The sequence below is a fragment of the Somniosus microcephalus genome, chromosome 11 (genome assembly GCF_052327205.1).
Source record: "Somniosus microcephalus isolate GS21.2 chromosome 11, FLI_Smic_1.0, whole genome shotgun sequence".
NCBI classification, from domain to species: domain Eukaryota; kingdom Metazoa; phylum Chordata; class Chondrichthyes; order Squaliformes; family Somniosidae; genus Somniosus; species Somniosus microcephalus.
In genome coordinates, this window is record NC_140997.1 from 204433006 (window position 1) to 204458160 (window position 25155).

Sequence of the window (25155 nt, forward strand, 5' to 3'; positions counted from 1 at the left end):
AGACAGGTTGACCTGAGTGGGCAAGAACATGGCAAATGGAATACAATGTGGGGAAGTGTGAATGTTATCCACTTTGGTAGGAAAACCAAAAAAGCAGAATATTTTTTGAATGGTGAGAGACTGGGAAATGTTTGCATTCAGAGGGACCTGGGTGTCCTTGTACATGAATCACAGGAAGTTAACATGCAGGCACAGCAAGCATTTAGGAAAGCAAATGGTATGTTAGCTTTTGTTACAAAGGGATTAAAATAGAAGAGTCATGGGGGGGGGAATTGGGTCGCGCCCCCCGAAATGTTAGCGCCCCCCGTGCCCGAAATTCACCGGTAATGCCCCAAGAGAGAGACGGGGCGCTACTGGAAGCGCCCCACCTCTCTTGTGGCGCTGCGAGTGAAATGAATTTAAAAAAAACTAGTTTAGCACTCTTGAATCCAGGTGGCACTATAACTGATTGTGTGGAGGATTTGGAGACTACCTTCTGCCACTAAAGATCCCACTATTCTAGCTCAAGAAAAATGGGAACACTGTGCTAACAGGAGCGCCGCACCATGTGGCATTTATTTAATACTGAGGATCAGTTGTTCGTACTTAAAGCCACCTCCAGTTAGCAGTTCATGTTCTAAGAATGTTCAAAATTAGTAATTGAGTCAGTTAGTGTTAATGTTATTGTTAATGTCACCCAGCAACGTACAAGCCAGAAGTAACACCAGCAGAAAGCTCATTCAGTGTTTTACATATTGATGCCTGTGCCTAGCCCTTTTGGACTTGTTCAGTCCAGTCTGTTGAATGTGACGTGGACAGTATCCTAGCAAAACAATGTTATTGATCAAAGAGGCAGTGTCTTGTGATGTGGATATCTGACTTCAGATGGCACCTTGATGCCTTGAGAGAATTTGGTGAATGCCATGGATGCTGCTAAAGATTTTCGAGGAACAGGAAGATACCAAGGTCAGCACTGCTATTAAAGGATGGGGACTGCAATGGGGAGATATACTATAAAGTTGCTATTAATAAACAGTTCATACTCAGTAGAAAATATATACAAGGTGGGTATTGTAACAGTGTAAACGCATTTTGTAAATGCAATTCCTGTGTTGCTGCACACAATGACCAGCACAATCCTTCCCCAGTGGTGATTGAATAGTGAGAGCAAGCTCTGATTGAATGTTAGTCTTTAGTAGATGGCCTAATTGTGCTTCATACTTTCAGAATGAAGTCTTGTATCAATTCAGAACTGATTAACATCTGCTTTGTTACAATTTTGGTTGGCAGCTGAGAGTGGCAATAACTATAACCCACTAGTTGACTTGTAGAAATTTTGGTTTGGTTGACACATTTTCAGAATCCTCACTGCTGCAGCCTGCTTCTACCTTTCTAGTTTCCCCATTTTAAGTCAAAATGTAGATTTACTAATTCAGCTTATTATGTTGCTCCACCCCTCCATTTTTATCCACTGTGGCTTGAAATAACTACATCTGATTCCTCTTCATTTGAATGAAGACAGCTACTGCCACCTTACCCGCTCCCATAAACTAAATGAGTTGATTAATCAAGTTTCCCCATTTCATTATATATTTGTGGTGATGGATATTCAGAAATAATATATTTATTTACTTTTGCAGGGTGCAATAAGAAGTCACACTCCAAGAGGTAATTTGATTATTTTTTTTATTCTTCCTGATAACATACTGCCCAATTTCCAGCAAGGTTGGAGGACAAGTGACCTTATGCCAACATGCTGTTAGGAAACATGCAGGAGTGACGCAGACTTTTTCCCCCCATCCTCTCCCTGTGGGGAAGTACCATGTGGTGTGCCAGTTTACTGCACCATCATGGTGCTTGCTGTTAATTGATGTACCATTCCCATTTATATATTATACTATTCAGTGCATTTTACCTAAATTCAGATTTTTATCAGTTATCATTTTTTAATTTTGGTCAGCTGGGTGTCTGACATACATGGAAACCATCTCTGTGTGCAAGTCTCCAAACTAAGCTACTGAAACATACTCTCTGGCAACCAGAAACTTTACCCGTCATTAAGTGCACACTGTCTCCCTGTGGTGACACACCTGACTTGGTTAAGTCCAGAGAGTTTAGGTGCAGGTTGGGAATGGCCAAGGTTTAAGGACCCCCAAGTGTGCACAGAGGTACTTCTGTAGTTTAACTGAATATAAACCACGCAGCTTGCCAGCACAGCACTTGTTAAGGTTCCTGTCGCTTGCCGTGTAGGGTCACCCTGCCATTGGAACATTGATGTGCAGCGTTATTTGGATCCAAGTGAGGTGAAACTCGGCCCCCATCTGACAGGTCCTACCTTTCGAGGTTCCATTGGGCCAGAGTATCTAATCAAATATCAGTGCCCTGGACTACTGTGGACCTGCTTGGTCCAGGTATTGAATTGCTAAGTTTGCTACAGAGGGTTGATTCGGCTCTAATTTCCCATCGTCAGCATGTCATCTTTGAGTCAACTGAACCCCAAAGAGACCCTACTATCCTCTCCCCTCCAAGGAGTGTAGTCAGTAATTGGTTATTAGACAACTGATAAGTGTGGGTTTGAGACCTGATGCACTAATGCACTCGCGTGCACATTGCCACCTGGCATATAAGTTTCAGTTGTGACATTTACAGCAGATTTTACAGTACTTCAAACTTTCAAGAACACAAATTCAAAATAACTTTGATTCAGTTGAAACCTCTTTTTAAAAAAAAAAAAAAAAAATTGAAGCCCAACAGTAACAGTAAACTGACGCTACGTGTTTTTATTTAGTTCCTTCATCAGCACTGTCGAATAGTCCACCCAGCTTGAGTCCAACACGGGAATCTAAGCAAAAGTCTCCAGTTCAAACTCACAGAGATAGAAGACCATCAGCGACATCTGAAGGAATAAAGAAGATTGTAAGTAGAAGTAAACTGGTGAAACCTAAATATTACTGTATGCAGAACCATACTGCTTAAGACTCTGGATTTGGAGCCCTTTCACAGTGTTTGTAGCATGATGTACATAGGTGACTGTATTTCAATTGATGACATAATTCACAAGAAAAGAAGTGTTGATAAGTTGCACTCTTTTATTCAGTCTTTTTTGTACTTTAAAAGACCTTCTCCCTGTAAATCCAAAAAATACCCTCTCCAAATTTGTATTTTAATTCATTTTCTCACCTGTCAGCCTGAATCTAGGCCATCATTATCAGTCTGTGCACAGATCTTTTTATTATCATTGCATAATTTATAGAGTCAATTATATGAATAATGTTGCTTGAAGCACGTCATAGAGTCATTACGGCACAGAAGGAGGCCATTCGGCCTGTTGAGTCCGTGCCGGCTCTCTGTAGAGCAATCCAGTCAGTCCCATTCCCCTGCTCTCTCCCCGTAGTCCTGCAAGTTTATTTCCCTCAAGTGCCTATCCAGTTTCCTTTTGAAATCATTGATCGTCTCCACTTCCACCACCCTCGTCGGTAGTGAGTTCCAGGTCATTACCACTCGCTGTGTAAAAATGTTCTTCCTCGCATCCCCTCTGTATCTCTTGCCCAAAACCTTAAATTTGTGTCCCCTAGTTCTTGCACCATCAACTAGTGGGAACAGCCTTTCTCTGTCTACCTTTTCCAGACCCGTCATAATCTTGCACACCTCTATCAAATTTCCCCTCAACCTCCTTTGGTCCAAGGAGAACAACCACAGCTTCTCCAACCTAACCTTGTAGCTAAAATCCCTGGAACTATTCTGGTAAATCTCCTCTGCACCCTCCAGGACCTTCACGTCCTTCCTAAAGTGTGGTGACCAGAACTGGACGCAATACTCTAGTTGAGGCTTAACCAGAGCTTTTAAAGGTTCAGCTTAACTTCCCTGCTTTTGTACTCAATACCTCTATTTATGAAGCCCAAGATCCCATAATGTTTTGCTAACTACTCTCTCAATATGTCCTGCCACCTTCAAAGATCTATGCACATGAACCCCTACGTCCCTCTGTCCCTGCACACTCTTTAGAACTGTGTCATTAAGTCTATATTGCCTCTCCCTATACCTTCTGCCAAAATGCATCACCTCAGACTTCTCTGTATTAAATTCCATCTGCCACTTGTCTGCCCATTCTGCTAGCCTATCTATGTCCTGTTGCAGTCGATTGGTATCCTCCTTACTGTTTGTCACACCTCCAAGTTTGGTATCATCGGCAAATTTTGAAATTTTACCCTGTATTCCAATATCCAAGTCATTTATATCGGACGGACGGACCCTAGCACTGACCCTTGGGGAACACCATCCTCCAGTCTTAAAAAAAAAACAACCATTTACCACGACTTGCTGTTTTCTGTCCTTAAGCCAATTTCTTGTCCAATTTTGTTAACCAGCCTTTTATGTGGTACTTTGTCAAACACTTTCTTAAAATCCAAATAGACAACATCCACTGCATTCCCTTCATCAACCTTCTCTGTTACTTCATCAAAAACTTCAATTAGATTAATCAAACATGATCTGCCTTTTACAAATCTGTGCTGGCTCTCCTTAATTAACTTAAACCTCTCCAACTTCCTGTTAATTTTTTCCCTGATTATTGTTTCTAAAACCTTACCCACCACTGATGTTAAACTGACCGGCCTGTAGTTACTAGGATTGTCCTTGCACCCTTTCTTGAACAATGGTGTCACATTTGCCACTTTTCAATCCTCTGGCACCTCCCCCGTATCTAGGGAAGATTGGAAGATTATGGCAAGCCCTTCCGCAATCTCCACCCCCACTTCCCTTAGCAACCTGGGATGCAAGCCATCCGGACCAGTCTTACTGGTCTTTGGTGACCAATCTGGGAGGGGCGGACATTTAGAATTTGTATTTAGAATTGTATTACTGGCACCATTGGGCAGGAAAATGCTTTTCTTCCTATTAAATTAACAAAATGCCCAATTTTTTTAAATAAAAAGGAGATGCTATGTATTGTGACGTGCCCCCATGCCTCCTGTGGAAAGATGAAGTGAGCACAAAGCCAGGGCAAACCTACTGCACATAACTGGAAATATGTTTTAACATCCAGGGAGGTGTTAAGTGGGACAGGAAACCAGAGGAGATAATGACTTTCACACACCTATTGCACAGTCACAGGGCAGCATAAGCAAAAGCTAGGGAGGAGATTATCTGCTTGTTATCTTAACCAGTGAGTGGGGGGTGGCGGGGGCATTTAAGAGATAAGAGAAAATAGCTTTTTTTTAAAACATAGATGATGTGAAATAATATACTTGATTTTTATTTCCTTTTTCCTGTCAATTTTTACCTTTACATAAGAACATAAGAAATAGGAGCAGGAGTAGGCCATACGGCCCCTCGGGCCTGCTCCGCCATTCAATAGGATCATGGCTGATCTGAATCTAGACTCACGTCCACTTCCCTGCCCTCTCTCTGTAACCCCTAATTCCCTTATCTGCTAGGAAACTGTCTATCTCCATTTTAAATTTATTTAATGTTGCAGCTTCCACAGCTCTCTGGGGTAGCAAATTCCATAGATTTACTACCCTCTGAGTGAAGAAGTTTCTCCTCATCTCAGTTTTGAAAGGGCAGCCCCTTATTCTAAGATTATGCCCCCTAGTTCTAATCTCACCCATCAGTGGAAACATCCTCACCGCATCCACCCGATCAAGCCCCCTCACAATCTTATATGTTTCGATAAGATCGCCTCTCATTCTTCTGAACTCCAATGAGTAGAGTCCCAACCTACGTCAACCCCCTCATCTCTGGAATCAACCGAGTGAACCTTCTCTGAACCGCCTCGAGAGCAAGTATATCTTTTCTTAAATATGGAAACCAAAACTGCACACAGTATTCCAGGTGTGGCCTCACCAATACCCTGTATAACTGCAGCAAGACTTCCCTGTTTTTATACTCCATCCCCCTTGCAACCCCTTGCAATAAAAGCCAAGATTCCATTGGCCTTCCTGATCACCTGCTGCACCTGCATACTAACTTTTTGTGTTTCATGCACCAGGACCCCCAGATCCCTTTGTACTGTAGCACTTTGCAGTTTCTCTCCATTTAGATAATAACTTGCTCTTTGATTTTTTTCTGCCAAAGTGCATAACCTCACACTTTCCAACATTTATATTGCATCTGCCAAATCTCTGCCCACTCACTTAGCCTGTCTATGTCCTTTTGCAGGTTTTTTATGTCCTCCTCACTCACTGCTTTCCCTCCCATCTTTGTATTGTCGGCAAACTTGGATATGTTGCACTCGGTCCCTTCCTCCAAATCGTTAATATAGATTGTAAAGAGCTGGGGTCCCAGCACTGACCCCTGTGGAACACCACTAGTTACTGATTGCCAGCCCGAGAACGAACCATTTATCCCAACTCTTTGTTTTCTTTGGAAGTCCAAATGCACTACATCCACTGGTTCCCCTTTATCCACCCTGTATGTTACATCCTCAAAGAATTCGAGCAAATTTGTCAAACATGACTTCCCCTTTGTAAAACCATGCTGACTCTGTCCTATTAAATTATGTTTATCCAAATGCTCTGTTACTGTTTCCTTAATAATGGACTCCAACATTTTGCCAACCACAGATGTTAGGCTAACTGGTCTATAGTTTCCAGCTTTTTGTCTACTTCCCTTCTTAAATAAGGGTGTTACATTAGCAGTTTTCCAGTCGGCCGGGACCTTTCCTGAGTCCAGGGAGTTCTGGAAAATGATCACCAATGCATCCACAATCCCTACCGCCACTTCTCTCATGACCCTAGGATGTAGGCCATCAGGTCAGGGGGATTTATCCGCCTTAAGTCCCATTATTTTACTGAGTACCATCTCCTTAGTGATTTTAATTGTGTTTAGCTCCTTCCCCCCCCCCCCCCCCCATTGCCCCCTGTTTGTCCAGTGTTGGGATATTTTTAGTGTCCCCTACTGTAAAGACTGATACAAAATATTTGTTCAGCGTCTTTGCCATCTCCATGTTCCCCACCACTAGTTTCCCAGTCCCATCCTCTAAGGGACCAATGTTCACTTTAGCCACCCTTTTTCTTTTTATATAGCTGTAGAAACTCTTGCTATCTGTTTTTATATTTTTTGCTAGTTTACTTTCATAATCTATCTTCCCTTAATTAATCTTTTAGTTATTGTTTGCTGGCTTTTAAATGCTTCCCAATCTTCTATCCTCCCACTAGATTTGGCTAATTTATATGCCCTTGTTTTCAGTCGAATGCTATCCTTTATTACTTTACTAAGCTCTTCCCGGAGTATGGTTCCATGGTCACCCTCTATTATTTTATCCAAGGAGTTGTTATTCATTTGTGAGCTTCGGCAGTGAGTGTTTCCAGGCGGCTTGATCATGATGGGCATCGCAGCTGAACCCAACCCTAACGTACGCACTCGCATTCACACTCTTCCAGCAGTAATCTCTGGGGAGTAACCGGAAGTGAGAATCCTAGCTGATTTTCCTTTCCATAACCCAGGAATGCTGAGGCCAATTATCCTGATCAACTCTGCCACCGCAACTAACTCGGCAGATTGGATGTGGAACTGCATGGGGGTGCCCTCAGCAAACCTGTTGCCTGCCACTTTGCTGACCGAATTGTATTCAAACAGCTCGCGGAGAATTGAGCCCTAAATACATTCCAGAGAGTTAATGGAGTAAGATTTGTGATAAATTTGTCATTTCCATCAGGAAGATTTTAGAGGCTTGAATGATTAATATTTTTTTAATTAATATTTTTCAGAGTGCTTAAGCAGGTTGATATTTTAAGATATTTGTACAGTTCGTTTGAACACTATACTGTCTGTTACAGCGACCACGTGTTCAAAGAGATTCCAGTTACTACTGGGAAATAAAAGGGGAGGAAATTATATTATTGAAGAGAATAGGCTCTGGATCCTTTGGAACTGTATTTAAAGGAAAATGGCATGGTAAGAAGTTGATTATTTTTTCTATCCATCCACCATCTAAATGTAGTGTAATTTTTTTCTTTAAAAAAGGCTGCGTTGTTGAGTAGAAGGAAAACTTAATAAGTGACCCAAATTGAACTGCCTCGAATAGTGATTAATTTTGTTTTTATTCGTTCATGGGATGTGGGCATCGCTGGCAAGGCCAGCATTTATTGCCCGTCCCTAATTGCCCTCGAGAAGGTGCCGTCTTCTTGAACCATTTCTTTTGTTGTGGTTTGGTACAACTGAGTGGCTTGCTAGGCCATTTCAGAGGGCAGTTAGGAGTCAACCACATTGCTGTGGGTCTGGTCTGGAGTCACATAGGTCAGACCAGGTAAGAACAGCAGATTTCCTTCCCTAAAGGACATTAGTGAACCAGATGGGTTTCTACGACAATCATGGTCACCATTACTGATACAAGCTTTTAGTTCCAGATTTATTAATTAACTGAATTTGAATGCCCCAGCTGCCGTGGATGGGATTTGAACTCTGGTCTCTGGACCATTAGTCCAGGCCTCTGGATTACTAGTCCAGTAACATAACCATGATGCTACCGTATCCAATGTTGAAACTCTGAATTAATTTTTGGATATCATTTATGTAATTCTGGAAGGAAATCCGCCTGATCTGAAATCCTGCAGCTACATTATCTGGGTGGAAAACCTTTTCATGAAACAACCGGTGTTTCTATGGATAACTTTTTAACATTTTTTTTCTTTCATTGAATTTTATGTGTTGATCAAAGTGAAGGATGTTAGTGTTGGGAAATTTCAGCCACCCAGCGTCGGCATCAAGCACTCCCAGGCAATGTTCCCTATAATTATTTTTTGGGCTGCGTGGCCCATTGAAAAGTCCGCGCTTGCGTGTTTTTTTTCAGTTCAAAAGCCGGCTCACTGGCTGCGCGGGTCAGATGGAGCCATAACCATGTGCAGAACTCCCTCTACTTTCGCCCAACAAAGTGCCTTAGCCCCAGCGTGGTAAAGCACCCACTACTACAGCAGTGGGACTTTTATCACATTTTCTCCATAAGCCAACCTGTGGCCTCTGAATGAGATGGGCAATTTTTTTTTTTAACCTCACTCTCGGGGATGTGGGCATCGCTGGCAAGGCCGGCATTTATTGCCCAACCCTGGTTGCTGAGAGAAGGTGGTGGTGGGCCGCCACCTCCTTCACCATCACTATTTCTTCCTAAAGAGAGAAGGGAAACTGGAGGATGTACCAGGCCAAGGAACTCATCTGTACATCATAACACCCAATTACAAATGGCAGTAGATGAGGCCTGGGAGTTTGTTTTCCATCCTCTCATTGAGGGGAGAAAGTGATGGTGACTGGTGTATTGTGCTGAGGAAGAAAAATAAACTAAATCTTTTAATAACTTTCATTTTCAGTAAGTAACAAATAGCCCAGTCTCCAGAGCTGAATCTTAAAATCATGTTTATGTGAGAATTTTACAATGATTAATGTTTTTTTTTAAAGAAGCCATTAGTCCAGAGAGAGTTGGCACTTGTTAGTGCAGTATTTGACCCTTAACCTGCCTGCTACATGTATGGGTCTTGCGTAACAGTTGTTGAGTAATGGTCTCAGTTGGCATATTTGTAGTTCATAAGACCATATGTAATGTGTGATATGTTACTCATGTACTGTATGTCTTCACTTTGGCTTTTAAAATCTGATGCTACTGCCTAAAGCAACTGAAAAACTTAATTAAATTGGTGAGTGCTTTTTGGCATTTTATATAGGTGTTATAAAGCCAGTATTTAAAGTTCAACTCCATTCCCCTCTGAAAAGTTGAATAAATAAACAGATGTCCACATTGACTGTTCATACAGTGCCCTGCTTGTGGTTTACTGGAGAGAATATGATTTGGAATTGCAGCACTGACCGCAATGGGTGGGTGTTGGAAGATTGTGGGTGAATTGGCCTGCCTCCTGGCTGGTTATTTATACTGTTGATTATAATGAATGGTTTGTTTAGTCTGATTAGCTGAGTAAGTTTGCAAAACTGTCGTAATGGAAATGTAGCACGTTTGGGTCACGCACAGCTTTACTTAAATGTGAAAATGAAAAACTGCTCCAGAGTTGGAACTGGGCACTAAACTGTACTGAAAGCCAGGCTAACTGGAGTTGCATCTCTTCTTTACAGTTTCATTTGTGGCTTTGAATTGGAACTGCGTAAATGCTTCCATAGAGGTTTACAACACACAAGGAGGCCACTGGCCCATTATGTTTGTGCTGGCTTTTTGCTGAAGCAATCCAAAACTAACCCTGTTCTCTCTCTCTCTCCCTGCCTTGTATCTTCCTCGGCTTCAAATATTTATTCCCTTAAAAAATACATTGGTCTCTGCTTCAGCTATTCCCTGTGCTGAAGCATTGCATGCTCCAACAGCTCTGCTGAAGAAATTCTTCTGTAACCTTTCCCATAGTGAGCAATTTTAATTGATGACCCCTCATCACTGACTCCCCAAATAGAGGAAATAGCCTTTTCTATTTATCATTTCATAATTTTAAATCTCCTCTTGGCCTTCTCTGCTCCAGTGTAAATAGTGTTAGTATTTCAAATCATTTCATAACTATAGTTTTCCCATCCCTGGCATCATCCTGTGAATCTATGCTGTACACTCTATATGGCTTTAATCTTTTTGTAATGGGGAATCCAAAACTTCTCGCACTATTCTAACTGTGGCCTAGCCTTTGCCTTGTGTAATCTTACTGTTGCTGCTCTCGTTCTCTATATGCCCCTATTTCAAAAACCCAGAATGCTATTTGACTTTTTATGGCTTCATCTACCTAACTCGCAGTTTCAGGAAATTATGTATTTGAACTCCCAGGTCTCGTTCATCCAAACCCTTCATCTTTCCATTAAGCGTATACTCCTATTTCTTGTTTTCCCTCTCAAAATGTATTACAGGAAACTTTTGATTTACCGGCACCTAAATAACCAGAAATCTCTGTTAACCGGCAAAATTCAGGAGTAGGTTCAGCTAAGTTTTACTTCATATTAGTGGCCGTTCCTGGATCTGTGGCCGTATAACTGGGGTTCTTGCACCTGTTGCTGTGCAACGGGGAAGCCTGGATCTGTGGCCGTGTACGGGGCTCTCGTACCTTTTACTATACCTCTTTGTAATTCGGACTTTTTGATAAACCAGCACCACGCCAGTCCCGTCGGTGCTGGATAAAAAAAGAGTTTCCTGTAATACCATAAACTTATCCACATTGAATTGCACCTGTCTGTCCATTCCACTAACCTGTTTATTTTGTACAATATAAGAGAAATACAGCACAGGCAGGTGTCAAAGCAGAATGTATTTTCTTCCTCAATTCTTATACAGTCCATTTCACTTGTTAAGCCCTCTACTTTACTTTTCTGTCGCCAGCAAATTTTGCTGTTGTGCTCCTGATGCTTCCTCTACTATTTCTTCAGTATTGCTGTGGTATTCAGGCTATTTACTCTTACTTACAAGCTGCATCTGAGGAAAATACATGTGGTTTCTGCCAAAATCCATCTCTTGTAAGTGAGAACAAAGCAAAGAGCAGCCGAGACTGTTTATAGCAGATTCTAAAGAAAATGGTCAGTTCTAGTCTTGACAGTTTTATTTTGGATCTGGCACAGAATGTACTGCTGTAGTCCAGAGGTTAAAGAGCCTGAAGGTGAGTCTCACTTTGACGATTTGCTCATATCACTGGGAGAGCCAAAGTATAGAGCAGCATCTGGAAGGCACAAAATAAGAGAAATTCTATTTTTTTAAGAAGTTTTCTTATCCTTTAATTCAAATGCATTATAGATTTTATTTCATGTTCTTTCTTTATCTTACATAATACTTAACACAGCCTCAGATTCACCCATAGCTCCACAGGACTATTATTCGGATTCCTTGTTGATCTTTCTTTGGTGTGGGGGGAAAAATGCCAAGTCTTAAAACTAAAATTGATCACTAAAATTGATCAATCAATTCTCCAATTTATTCGCTTTTAATCCAATTTATTTTTCATCAAGGAAGTTCTAGAACCTAAAGGGGATTTTATTAACAAAATGTTAATTGTCTGAAGTGCTATGAGGTGAGGTTAATGTTACGTAGTCCGTCTTGTATTAGTTTTGTAATATGATGTCCATCTATGTGATCAGTGTCTTTTTTTAAGTAATTATTATATATCATGGCATAATAACAGTGTGGCTGAAGACTAGGTTTTAAAATCAGAGACCAAGTAATGGGCCGGGTAATCAGTTTGTTTAAAATGCGCATTGTTTGGTCTCACACACTAATTATTTTATATCAGCCATCCAGACATTAGCTGCTTTATTTGAGGTGTTACCATTTTGGCCCTGTGGTTGTAAGAAGCATTTGGAGAAAATTGTAACGCTGAGGTGCCAATGGAGAAGCGAGAGATTTCTCTTAATCTAATGCACACTCCAGTCCCGGTATCACGATGACACATAATGGAAGTCACAAGTCACAGATCAGGACAACCTGACTGATTCCTCTGTTGTGTAACTGATGAGAGTGCTTGTGAACTTGGTATTTCAGGTGATGTAGCTGTAAAGATTCTAAAGGTGACTGATCCAACACCAGAACAACTCCAGGCTTTTCGGAATGAAGTTCAGGTACTAAGGTAAGAAAAGTAGGGAGTTTCTCCCAGTATCTTGGCCAGTATTCCTCCCTTGACTAATACCACCAGAAGTGAAGATTAACTGGTCATTTGTCTCATTGCTGTTCGAGATGTTGCCAGCGTAGAGTGGTTTCCTTTTTGCTTACACAAAAAGTCACTGAGCTCCACAAGTGATTCATTGTGCAAAGCACTGATGACATTATAAGTCACAACATAAATGCAAATATTTATTTTTCTTCAAGACTGCAACAGGAACACTTGGTTCACAATTCTTGGTAGCAAATCCACTGAACAGTTTAGGGCTTTGCCTATGGGTGATGGGAAAGCGGAAGAGAGGAGGAGCTAACCATGTTGCCATTTACCACAACAACAACATGCATTTATATAGTGCCTTTAACATAGTAAAATATCCCAAGGTGCTTCACAGGAGTGATTAATTTGACACCAAGTCACATAAGGAGATATTAGGACAAGTAACCAAAAGCTTGGTCAAAGAGGTAGGTTTTAAGGCGCATCTTAAAGGATGAGAGAGAGGAAGAGATGTTTAGGGTGGGAATTCCAGAGCGTAGTGCCTAGACAGGTGGCAAGCCTCCCATTTTGCACATTCTGTAAACTTCAGCTCATCCAAAATGCTGTCTTTGCGGACCTACATTGGCTCCTGGTCCCCCAATGAAACCAATTTAAAATTCTCATTCTCATGTTTAAATCCCCTTATGGCCTTGCCCCCCTCCCTATCCCCTGTAACCTCCTCCAGTTCTACAGGCTCCCTCCCCCGAACTCGCCATTCCTTTTATTTTGGCCTTTTGCGCATCCTCACCTCCCTTCGTTTCACCATTGATGTCCATACCTTCCGCAGTCTAGGCCCCAGGCTGTGCTATTCCCTCCTTAAACCCTTCTGCCTGCCCAGCTCCCTCTCCTTCTTTAAGGCCCTCCTTAAAACTCAACTCTTTGAGTAAGATTTGGACAACCCTCCTGAAACCTCCTCCTTTGGATGCGTGCCTAGTTTTGTCTGATTACGCTTTGTGATGTTTTTCTATGTTAAAAGGCGCTATATAAATTCAAATTGTTGATATTTAAAAGTCCCTGATGGCTCAGTGAGTTTATCCAAGTCAATCGGTGAGCCATAGAGACCAAGAAGTTTTCAGGCAGTGTGCATTATCTTAAATAAAAACAGAAAATGCTGGAAATACTCAGCAGGTCAGGCAGCATCTGTGGAGAGACAAACAGAGTTAATGTTTCAGGTCGATGACCCTTCGTCAGAACTGAAAAAAGTTGGGAGGTGGAACAGGTTTGTCTTGGTTGATCTCAGCCAGCGTGACAGTATGGGTGCAACAGTTGGCCTCAGCACCACTGGTTAGGGAGGAGAAAAATTGGCCACGGTTTGCACTCCTGATTACCAGTCTGTCATTGTTCATATATTCGTAAAGACCCTCTGGTCCATCCAGCATGTCCCACACAATTGCGATATCTTGTGTATCACAGTATATACACTCCCCACCCTACCAGAAACCACGTCATCTCCTGGGAGAGGCGATAAACCACATTAAAAACCCAGGCCAATTTGGGGGGGGGGGGAATCTGGGAATTTCCTCACCAACCCATCTAGGCGACTAAAACTAGTCCAGGAGATATCACTGGCCCTGAATTCTCTGAAGTACCTACCTTTTTGTAAGAGGTGATGTCCGCCCCAGAAACAGGTTGAGTTCTCGTTTGAAGGAATTCAGCGAGTTTGTGCCCACTGCACGAGCCGACAGCCTGTTCCAGAGGTCCACTATTCTCTGGGAAAATAACCACCTCCTGACATCTAACCAAGATCTGGCCTTGCACAACTTAAAATTGTGACCCCGGTCCTCCCTAACTTATTCAATTGAAACAAACTTTCAACTGGAACCCAATATATTCCCTTCATCATCTTCTAAACCTCAATCAGATCACCCCATTATCTACGCCTCTCTAAAGTGTAGAGTCTCCACTCTTTTAGCCCATCTTGATAACTAAGATGCTTTATACTGGGAATTGGTCTAGTGGCCCGCCTCTGCACCCTTTCCAAAGCCTCTATCACCCACCATGTGAGGAGACCAAAACTGGACACAGTATTCCAAGTGAGGCCTGGCCAGGGTCTTGTACAAGGACAAAATAGCATGCCTCGTATTATATTCAATTGTCCAATGAATGTACTCAAACACCCTATTTACTCTAACTATCGCTTCACGGCATTGCTCATGTACCTTTAGGATTGCTAGCCAGCATCCCAAATAGAAGTGTGAATGTTTAGATTTCGGAATCAAACTTTGATCAAGTAGCCTTCAGATACTTTCAAGGTTCACACGTCAATATGCTCACTTGGGTGAAGTGCCTAAGTGTCTATCACCTATTCAACCTAGCAAGTAGTCAACACCTTCAGGAGCGGAGAGAGGAGAGGAAATTGACAAAGAAAAAAATATAAAATGTTTAAAAATCTGTATTCCTCCCTATCAGCCAATTTCTTTTACAGCAGGTGCTTTTCTGATAGTGATCTGTTTTCTTGTTGCAGGAAGACACGGCATGTAAACATCTTATTATTTATGGGCTACATGACTAAGTTTAACCTGGCTATTGTCACCCAATGGTGTGAAGGCAACAGCCTCTACCAACACTTACATGTGCAGGACATAAAGCTGGAGATGTTTCAGCTGATTGACATTGCTCGTCAGGCAGCCCAAGGAATGGAGTGAGTATAACTTCATAAAAATCAGCATTGTGGTACAGTGACATGACTTCTGATCCTGTTGTGTACATTTAAGTAAAAACTCTATTGTGATGTAGTTTACGTAGAAACATAGAAGATAGGAGCAGGAGTAGGCCATTCGGCCCCTCGAGCCTGCTCCGCCATTCAATGAGATCATGGCTGATCATCCAAATTCAGTACCCTGTCCCAGCTTTCTCCCCATAACAGTAGTTTCATGGTCATCATTTACAATACTAGTTTTTTTTTATTCCAGATTTCTATTTAATTAATTGAATTTAAATTCCCCAGTGGGATTTGAACTCCCAAGTCTCCAGATCATTAGGCCAAGCCCAGTAACATAACCACTATGCTACCATTCCCCTTTAGTTTCACATTTAACTCTTTTTAGAGAATTGATGATACTTGTAGCCAGGGTTCTCCTATATTTTATAGCTACTTTTTCTTTGAGTGACGATGTTCTGTTATCTGCATCCCCTATTGTACACATAGCATTAAGCAGTGATAAATGAGTTTGATCTGAATGGACACCAGCAGTGAAGGAGTCCAAGACAACAGGTCTGCTTGAGTCTGTAGGTTTGAATCCCTACACTAATCTTTTTATATCAGTTGTTCGAGTATTGGATCAGTGTCTTTAGGATCTTTACAGACAGTCGGCCGTAGCTTAGTTGGTAGTACATCGCCTCCGAGTCAGAAGGTTGTGGGTTCAAGTCTCACTCCAGAGACTTGAACATGAAAATTTAGGCTGACATTCCAGTGCAGTACTGAGGGAGTGCTGCACTGTCGGAGGTGTTGTCTTTTGGATGAGACGTTAAACCGAGGCCCCGTCTGCTCTCAGGTGGACATAAAAGATCCCATGGCACTATTTTGAAGACGAGCAGGGGAGTTCTTCCTGGTGTCCTGGCCAATATTTATCCCTCAAACAACATCACTAAAACAGATTATCTGGCCATTATTACATTGCTGTTTGTGGGAGCTTGCTGTGCGCAAATTGGGTGCCGCGTTTCCTACATTACAACAACGACTACACTTCACTTCAAAAGTACTTAATTGGTTTTAAAGCGCTTTGGGACGTTCTGAGGTCGTAAAAGGCGCTAAATAAATGCAAGTCTTTTTTTTAAATCACCTGAAATATGAGGTTCATATCTGGTATAACTGGTACAAATCAACTGGAATGAGTAAACTAGTATTGGAAGGTCTAATGTACCACCGGCAGGACAGATGCACCAGAGGTGGCGGCACAGTGGTATACAGTGGGGAGGCAGTGGCCCTGGGAGTTCTCAACATTGACTCCGGACCCCATGAAGTCTCATGGCATTAGATCAAACATGAGCCAGGAAACCACCTGCTGATTACTACCTATCTACCTGTCGCAGATGCATCTGTTCCTGATGGAATTGGTAGGAGTGACCACAGCACAGTCCTTGTGGAGACGAAGTCCCGTCTTCACATCGAGGACACTCTCCATCGTGTTGTGTGGAACTACCACTGTGCTAAATGGGATAGCTTCAGAACAGATCTAGCAACTCAAAACTGGGCATCCATGAGGTGCTGTGGGCCATCAAAATTGTATTCCACCGCAATCTGTAACCTCATGGCTCGGCATATCCCTCACTCTACCATTACCATCAAGCCAGGTGAACAACCCTGGTTCAATGAGGAGTGCAGAAGAGCATGCCAGGAGCAGCACCAGGCGTACCTGAAATTGAGGTGCCAACCTGGTCAAGCTACATCACAGGATTACACGCATGCTAAACAGCGGAAGCAGCATGTTATAGACAGAAGTAAGCGATCCCACAACCACCGGATCAGATCAAAGCTCTGCAGTTCTGCCACATCCAGTTGTGCATGATGGTGAACAATTAAACAACTAACTGGAGGAGGAGGCTCCATGAAAATCCTCATCCTCAACAATGGCAGAGCCCAGCATGTGAGTGCATAAGACAAGGCTGAAGCATTCGCAACCATCTTCAGCTGGAAGTGCTGAGTAGATGATCCATCGCGGCCTCCTCCTGAGATCTCCACCATCACAGATGTCAGTCTTCAGCCAATTCGATTCACTCTGTGATATTAAGAAAAGGCTAAGCACACTGGATACAACAAAGGTATGGCAGAAAGGTTAATAACCAGGGGCATAAATTTAAAGTAATTGGTCGGAAGTTTAGAGGGGATTTGAGGAGAAATCTTTTCACCCAGAGGGTGGTGGGGTCTGGAACCCACTGCCTGGAAGGGTGGTAGAGGCAGAGACCCTCATCACATTTAAAAAGTATTTGGATATGCACTTGAAGTGCCATAACCTACAAGGCTACAGACCAAGTGCTGGAAAGTGGGATTAGGGTGGATAGCTCTTTGTCGGCCGGCACGGACAAGATGGGCCAAATGGCCTCCTATGCTGTAAATTTCTGATTCTATGGGCCCCAACAGCATCCTGGCTGTCACGCTGAAGACTTGTGCTCCAGAACTAGCTGCGCCTCTAGCCAAGCTGCTCCAGTACAGCAATACACTGGCATCTACCCAACGAAGTGGAAAATTGCCCAGGTATGTCCTGTCCACAAAAAGCAGGACAAATCCAATCCTGCCAATCAGCCTATTCTCAATCATCACCAAAGTGATGGAAGGTGTCATCGACAGTGCTATCAAGCGACACTTACTCACTAATAACCTGCTCACTAATGCTCAGTTTGGGTTCCACTGGGATTGCTCGGTTCCAGACATCATTACAGCCTTGGTCCAAACATGGACAAACGAGCGGTATTCCAGAGGTGAGGCGAGAGTAACTGCCCTTGACATCAAGGCAGCACGGTGGCATAGTGGTTAGCACTGTTGCCTCACAGCGCCAGGGACCCGGGTTCGAATCCGGCCTCGGGTGACTGTCTGTGTGGAGTTTGCACATTCTCCCCGTGTTTGCGTGGGTTTCCTCCGGGTGCTCCGGTTTCCTCCCACAGTCCAAAGATGTGCGGGTTAGGTTGATTGGCTATGATAAATTGACCCTTAGTGTTAGGGGGATTAAATACGTGGGGTTACGGGGATAGGGTGGGATATGTGTTGGTGTAGGGGTTACGGGGATCGGGTGGGATATGTGTCAGTGCAGGCTCGATGGGCCGAAATGGCCTCTATCTGCACTGTTGGGGTTTCTGTGATTCTGTGATTTGACTGAGTGTGGCACCAAAAGAAGCCCTAGTAAAATTGAAGTCAATGGGAATCGGGGGGGAAAACTCTTGACTGGTTGAAGTCACACAAAGGAAGATGGTTGTCGTTGTTGGAGGCCAATTATTTCAGCCCCAGGACATTGCTGCAGGAGCTCCTCAGGGCAGTATCCTAGGCCCAACCATCTTCAGCTGCTTCATCAATGACCCTTCCCTCCATCATAAGGTCAGAAGTGGGGATGTTTGCTGATGATTACACAGTGTTCAGTTCCATTCACAACTCCTCAGATAATGAAGCAGTCCGTGCCCAAATGCAACAAAATGTGGACAACATCCAGACTTGGACTGATAAGTGGCAAGTAACATTTGTGCCATACAAGCACCAGGCAATGACTATATCTCCAACAAGAGAGAGTCTAACCACGTCCCCTTGACATTCAATGACATTGCCATTATTGAATTCCCCACCAACAACATCCTGGGGGGGGGGGGTCACCATTGACCAGAAACTTAATCGGACCAGCCACATAAATACTGTGGCAACAAGAGCAGGTCAGAGGCTGGGTATCCTGCGGCGGGTGACTCACGACCTGACTCCCCAAAGCATTTCCACCACCTACAAGGCACAAGTCGAGAGTGTGATGGAATACTCTCCACTTGCTTGTGTGGATGGGTGCAGGTCAAACACACACACAAGAAGTTCGACACTATCCAGGACAAAACAGCCCACTTGAGTGGCATCCCATCACCACCTTAAACATTCACTCCCTCCACCAGTGGCGTATCGTGGCTGCAGTATGCACCATCTACAAGATGCATTGCAGCAACTCGCCAAGGCTTCTTCAACAGCACCTCCCAAACCTGCGACCTCTAGTACATAGAAGGGCAAGGGCAGCAGGCACTTGGGAACTCCACCAGCTCCAAGTCACACACCATCCTGAATTGGAAATATATAGTCATTCCTTCATGATCGCTGGGTCAAAATCCTGGAACTACCTACCTAACAGCACAGTGGGAGTACCTTCACCGCACGCTCAATGGTTCAAGAAGGCAGCTCACCACCACCTTCTCGAGGGCAATTAGGGATGGGCAATAAATGCTGGCCTTTCCAGCGATGCCCACATCCCGTGAATGAATAAATGGGGGGGGAAAAAAGAAAACAATAGAACCAGTACGATGGATCCAAAGGATTTTTTTTCTATCTATGTTAGCAAGTAGTAGGCTAATGTTTATGATGGAACTTGGGTCCTTTCCATATGACTCATTAGATAAACTTGCTGAGCCCTCAGGGAAGCTCATGTGAAGCTTCTAAAGAAGAGTAGGGTTCAGGGAATTAGTTGCTTGATTGAAAAATGGTATGATAATAGAAAGTAAAAGGTTATTCCCTTTCTGGATTCAATTGTTTTATTTTGTATATAAACAGATGGTGTGGGCCAAGTAAGAACTGACAGTGAGTTAAGAAAACCGAATGCTAGAGTTCTAAGCTGATCACTGCTGGCAGAGAGCACTATCCAAGAGCACTATTTGTGTGAATACTCATAGTCTGCACTCTGCTATTGCTATAGCTGCCTTTTTTTTCTAACCTCTCCATATACCCCACCTGGAAAAGTGTTGCGCCCCACAGTTTGTGAACCATAGGTCTAAATGTTAGTTTCTAATACTGAAGATTTCATCACCACAGATTAATTATCTACTTTGCTCATCATTTATAGCAGTCTCTATCTGCCACTGTTCAAGAAACAGAACAGGGTAAACCGGCCCTGTTCAATATTATTGGAATTGAATAAATAGACACTACTAATCTAGTGCAATGGTTAATTGTCATTGTCAGTAAGGAAATTGAGTCTCCGAGAAAGTCCAACTGTGAATATTAATGCACTTGTACATTGGATGAATGCTGTCAATTGTAATCTTGCCATTGATGGCTACCCTCTAAAGTAAAGCGGGGAACCTCTAGAGACCTGATGGTGTTGGAGACCCACATTCTCACAAGCTGCTGTTTGATCTCACGTTAAATCCGATTTCTGTTGTTTTCTATTCATTAATTGCAGGTTGTCGGCTCCAATGAACCAAAGTTTGGAGCAGCTGCAAAAGAATGGTTCATATGGGAGAGCAGTGCACGGAATTATGGCTCACTCTGCCCAGACTCCTAACTCACATGTAAAAGTGCCTATAATAGAGGATAAGACAAAGAGCCCTGTGCTGTAACTTTGTAATTACTGGTCTGATCTCTAGAAATCCTTATTTAAATGAATGGTACTTACGGTTTAGAAAAAAAGGCTCCATCTATCGAGTCCCTTTAAAACTTTTCACATAGTTTTTAAGCTTTTTTTTAAACTGAAATTGCTTCAAGTGACAGTTTCACAGATCCTAGGTAAAGGTAGCCTTCGACATTCCATGTGGTGAGTTGCACTGTTATGCCAGTGGAAAGTGTATTGCGCCCACGGATAGACTGGAATGGTACTTACACGCGAAATTCCTGGGACAGCTCATTTGCATATCTTTTGGAGTCAAACTTGTGTAAAATGGAAGCAATCTGCAGGGGTGCATGAACATTAGAGTGCAGTCCTTTTATTTAAAAAAAAAAAAAACTGTTCTACCTGAAGATTGCAGGCTGGGGGAGCAGCAGCTAAGTACTCAGTCAGTTGACTGTTAGTGAGCTTGACTGTATATCTCATGATTATTTTTGTGGCAATTTACAAGAATGTCTAACAAAGGAAAACCTGTCAGACAGCCAAAGAAGGTACAAGAGCTAGGTACAAAGGCAGAGAAGCAGATGCCACAATTTCAGAGTCCTACCTGCAAACCCTCCTCGATGAAACCGAGCAGAGGGGAGACATAGTGGTTAGTATCCGTGGCAGGAAACCTACCAAGAAAGGCAGAGAAGAAGATGCCATGTAGAGCGAGGTGGCACTTCATGCCAATTATCTTACCCCCGGACTGCAGACCAGTATCGCAAAAAGTTCAATGACTTGACCAGGGCATCCAAGATAACACACCACCCACACTCCATTTTCTTCCAGAGACAACTTCTGCACTGCCATACACTGTATTAATGTGAAAGACAAAACCGGTTTAGGTTTTTAGTTAAATATATTTGCTAAGAGAAAAAGCTGCATTAATGGCCGTAAACATCACTGAGCCTGAACAGAATAGGCTGACTGTGGTTTGCTTCTTTTACAGTTATTTACATGCAAAGAATATTATCCATAGAGACATGAAATCAAACAGTATCCTTTTTTATTTGATCTTTAACCCTAATTGTTTATTCTTTAGAGTGATTCAGCAGGATGATGCACAGCAGAAATAAATGCCAAATTTTGATGAGTGGCAAGCATGAGATTTCTCATCATGACGGTACTAAAAGTAATGGAATTTACATCCCCAGCCACACGGATCGGTTTATTTTATTTGCAGCTCGGCTTCCTGCAGTGTGCTCCTATCTTCTGTGTTTCTATGTTTCTATTAAAAATGGTTCAAGATTTCATGGTTCCTGTCTATCACACTTCCTTCAACACACTCTGGTATCAGTCACAGCTATGTAACTATCCACGCTCACCTGCAACTATGCTGAATCAAAAAAATCTATGAAACCAGAAACTCAGCCAATCAAATCCCCAAATACTTTATGAAATATTTTTCACCCGCCATTTTTCCCCTCACCTTGCTGACAATGAGTTCAAAATAAGATTTTTATTTTCAGTATGTTCATTAACAGTTTTCAGATGTTTGCATGTTCAGATCTGCTCACAGATGGGAAGGCCATGGTTATAATTTGGGGCTGTATCCTGTTTTGCAGCTTCCTTTACTGATGTGTAGTGGAAACCATGGCAAAATGGCATTTATGCTGTTTAAGAACATAAGAAATAGGAGCAGAAGTAGGCCATTCGGTCCTTCGAGCCTGCTCCACCATTCATTGAGATCATGGCTGATCTTCTGCCTCAACTCCATTCACCGGCCCTATCGCCATATCCCTTGATGCCCTTACTGGTCAGAAATCTATCGACTTCTGTTTTGAATATACCCAATGACTGAGCCTCCACAGCCCTCTGGGGTAGAGAATTCCAAAGATTCACTGCCCTCTGTGAAGAAATTTCTTCTCATCTCAGTCCTGAATGGCCTTCCCTTTATCCTGAGGCTGTGGCCCCTGGTTCTAGACTTCCCGGCCAAGGGAAACATTCTCCCAGCATCCATCCTATCAAGCCCTGTAATAATTTTGTATGCTTCAATGAGATCCCCTCTCATTCTTCTGAATTCAAGAGAATATAGGCCTAGTTTATTCAATCTCTTCTCATACGACAGTCCCACCATCCCAGGAATGAATCTCGTGAACCTTCGTTGCACTCCCTCTATGGCAAGTATATCCTTCCTTAGGTAAGGAGACAAAAATTGTACACAGTACTCCAGGTGTGGTCTCACCAAGACCCTATATAATTGGAGTAAGACTCCTGTACTCAAATCCTCTTGTAATGAAGGCCAGCATACCATTTGCCTTCCTAATGGCTTGTAGCACCTGCACATTCACTTTGACTCATATACAAGGACACCCAGGTGCCTTTGAGCATCTGCATTCCCCAATCTTTCACCATTTAGGAAATACTCTGCCTTTCTGTTTTTTCTACCAAAGTGGATAACTTCACATTTATCCACATTACATTCCATCTGCCATGTTCTCGCCCACTCACTGAGCCTGTCGCGATCCCCTTGAAGCCTCTTCACATCCTCTTCACAACTGACACTGCCACCTAGCTTTGTATCATCAGCAAATTTGGAAATGTTACATTTAGTCCCCTCATCCAAATCATTGATATAGATTGTGAATAGCTGGGGCCCAAGCACCGATCCTTGCGGTACCCCACCAGTTTATCCCTACTCTTTGTTTTCTGTCTGTTAACCAATTATCAATCCATGCTAGTATATTACCCCCAATTCCATGTGCCCTAATTTTGTTCACCAACCTCTTGTGTGGGACCTTATCGAAGGTCTTCTGAAAATCCAGATACACTACATCTACCGTTTCTGTGGTTACAGTGGACGGGTGGAAGAACTCCTGTAGAAATTCACCCCCATTGTGTATTCTGTGGAATAATGTTTCTGTTCATTATAAAGTAGTGCACCCTCTAATTTACAGTTAACGATCGGGAGAAGCCCCCGGAAATTCACCCCCCCATACATTCTTCTGCTACAGTGTAGGTGTGAACTCCTTTTTAGATTTCCATTATAAACTCGTATATCCACATTAAATAATGGAAACAACCTATGTAAACTTGTCACAGTGAAATTGCAGCCTCCAGCCAATAATAGGACTGCAGTGTCTCCACTGGGGAGAGGGTGTAAGTACAGTTTCTCAAGTTTAACAGGCATTTTTTTAAATATAGATGTGGACGTAGGAATTTATAATGGAAAGTTGACGGGAAATGTGTGCAGATGTAAAAATTTTACTGTAATAGATCCATAGAGAGTAATTATTTACTTCAGGATAGGAAGGTGTTTATTTGGATATTACAAAAGCCTTGTAATCTTACTAACTCAATAGCTCTTGTATTCTTGTGTCTAACTTTGGGTGTTAAATGATTTCAAATACATCTGTGTTTTTGTGGTGGCCAGGGTTGTGCCCGTCTCTGCCACAGATTTGCGGCTTTAGATTTGCTATTGAAGAAATGCAACCACTGTCTACTCCAAAATGAACAACAGAACTTTGCAGTAGGGTTTTGTGAAACAGCCAGCAGCAATATATCTGGAAGATCCAGCTTGTTATCAGATGGAGGTTGCCAACTTTTAAATTGATTGGCAGTTAACATTTCAATGTCTGAATTGGACCATCAATTAATACAGGTGAGAGATGTTAATGAATGGCGAGCTAAAATTTAAACAGGATTAAGTGTGTTTTTAGATGTTGCATAGCTACTAAGTGGCTAGAAAAGGTAATCTGTGCTGTTTTGTAGTTGTTTCATTGACACTGTTAGCCAAGAATATAAACAAACTAAGGGAATCTCCTTAGATAATAACCTTATAACTGCCCTGTACAACCACGTGTCTTTGCTGCACTGCGTCTGTCTTTTTGCCAGATAATATAGATTCTAGAAATGTATCACAAGCAGAGCACAAAGTTTCGTAATTATCTTTTTCATAAGTGGACTTTTTCTTGCACTCTCCAAAAGCGTACAGGAAAAATTCCTGAAAATTGATCTTCGTGTCAGATACGTTCTATCTAAGGTGGGCACGTGGAGCATTCATTTCTTTTGGTGGTTTAAAATAATTTTTGGATACCCCCTTAAGCACTCTACTGTAATGAAGGATAAAGGTTGTAAGATTTGCAGAAATCCAGTATCTCCTATTAAACGGTACAATTACCTCCCTGGGGAAAAAAAAACTGCACTGTGAAGTAAAAGAAGGAATTTAAGCAGAAGCTTAACTGGTTGTCAGTATTTGGATAGATGTTACTGGCAACAGCTTTCTTTTCTGGGGTAGTACACTGCTACTATCAACAGAAGTTCTCCTTAACAGATGCTCAGACATATTTCTTCATGAAGGCCTCACCGTGAAGATTGGCGATTTTGGCTTAGCAACGGTGAAATCTCGATGGAGTGGCTCCCAACAAGTAGGACAGCCAACAGGATCCATTCTTTGGATGGTGAGGAATTTGACACTTTTGGTTGTTTAGAGTGCTTAACTTTGAAAGCTAAGTTTAATTGTAGTAGTTAAGGTAAATATAAACTACAGTTTTGTTAAATAGGCTCCATCCTTATCCAGAGGCCATATTAAACAGATCCATAACCTGAGACTC

General features: G+C 42.5%; 2 protein-coding genes across 14 annotated transcripts in view; one reads left to right on the forward strand and one right to left on the reverse strand.

The window, feature by feature from the left end:
- LOC147111144 (RAF proto-oncogene serine/threonine-protein kinase-like) overlaps positions 1 to 25155 on the forward strand; it is a 95283-nt gene that overhangs the window by 55933 nt on the left and 14195 nt on the right. For all 10 annotated transcript variants that reach the window (XM_086001735.1, XM_086001741.1, XM_086001733.1 and 7 more), the window contains 7 exons: positions 1620 to 1647; positions 2768 to 2895; positions 7758 to 7875; positions 12416 to 12500; positions 15031 to 15207; positions 21552 to 21598; positions 24884 to 25002. In XM_086001735.1, coding sequence (XP_085857861.1) covers positions 1620 to 1647; positions 2768 to 2895; positions 7758 to 7875; positions 12416 to 12500; positions 15031 to 15207; positions 21552 to 21598; positions 24884 to 25002 — 702 coding nt within the window. The remainder of the gene's footprint in view (positions 1 to 1619; positions 1648 to 2767; positions 2896 to 7757; positions 7876 to 12415; positions 12501 to 15030; positions 15208 to 21551; positions 21599 to 24883; positions 25003 to 25155) is intronic.
- Positions 11466 to 25155, reverse strand: part of mkrn2 (makorin, ring finger protein, 2) — a 74924-nt gene continuing 61234 nt past the window's right edge. For all 4 annotated transcript variants that reach the window (XM_086001746.1, XM_086001747.1, XM_086001743.1 and 1 more), the window contains one exon: positions 11466 to 11600. In XM_086001746.1, the coding sequence (XP_085857872.1) occupies positions 11548 to 11600 (53 nt within the window). In that variant the 3' untranslated portion in view covers positions 11466 to 11547. The remainder of the gene's footprint in view (positions 11601 to 25155) is intronic.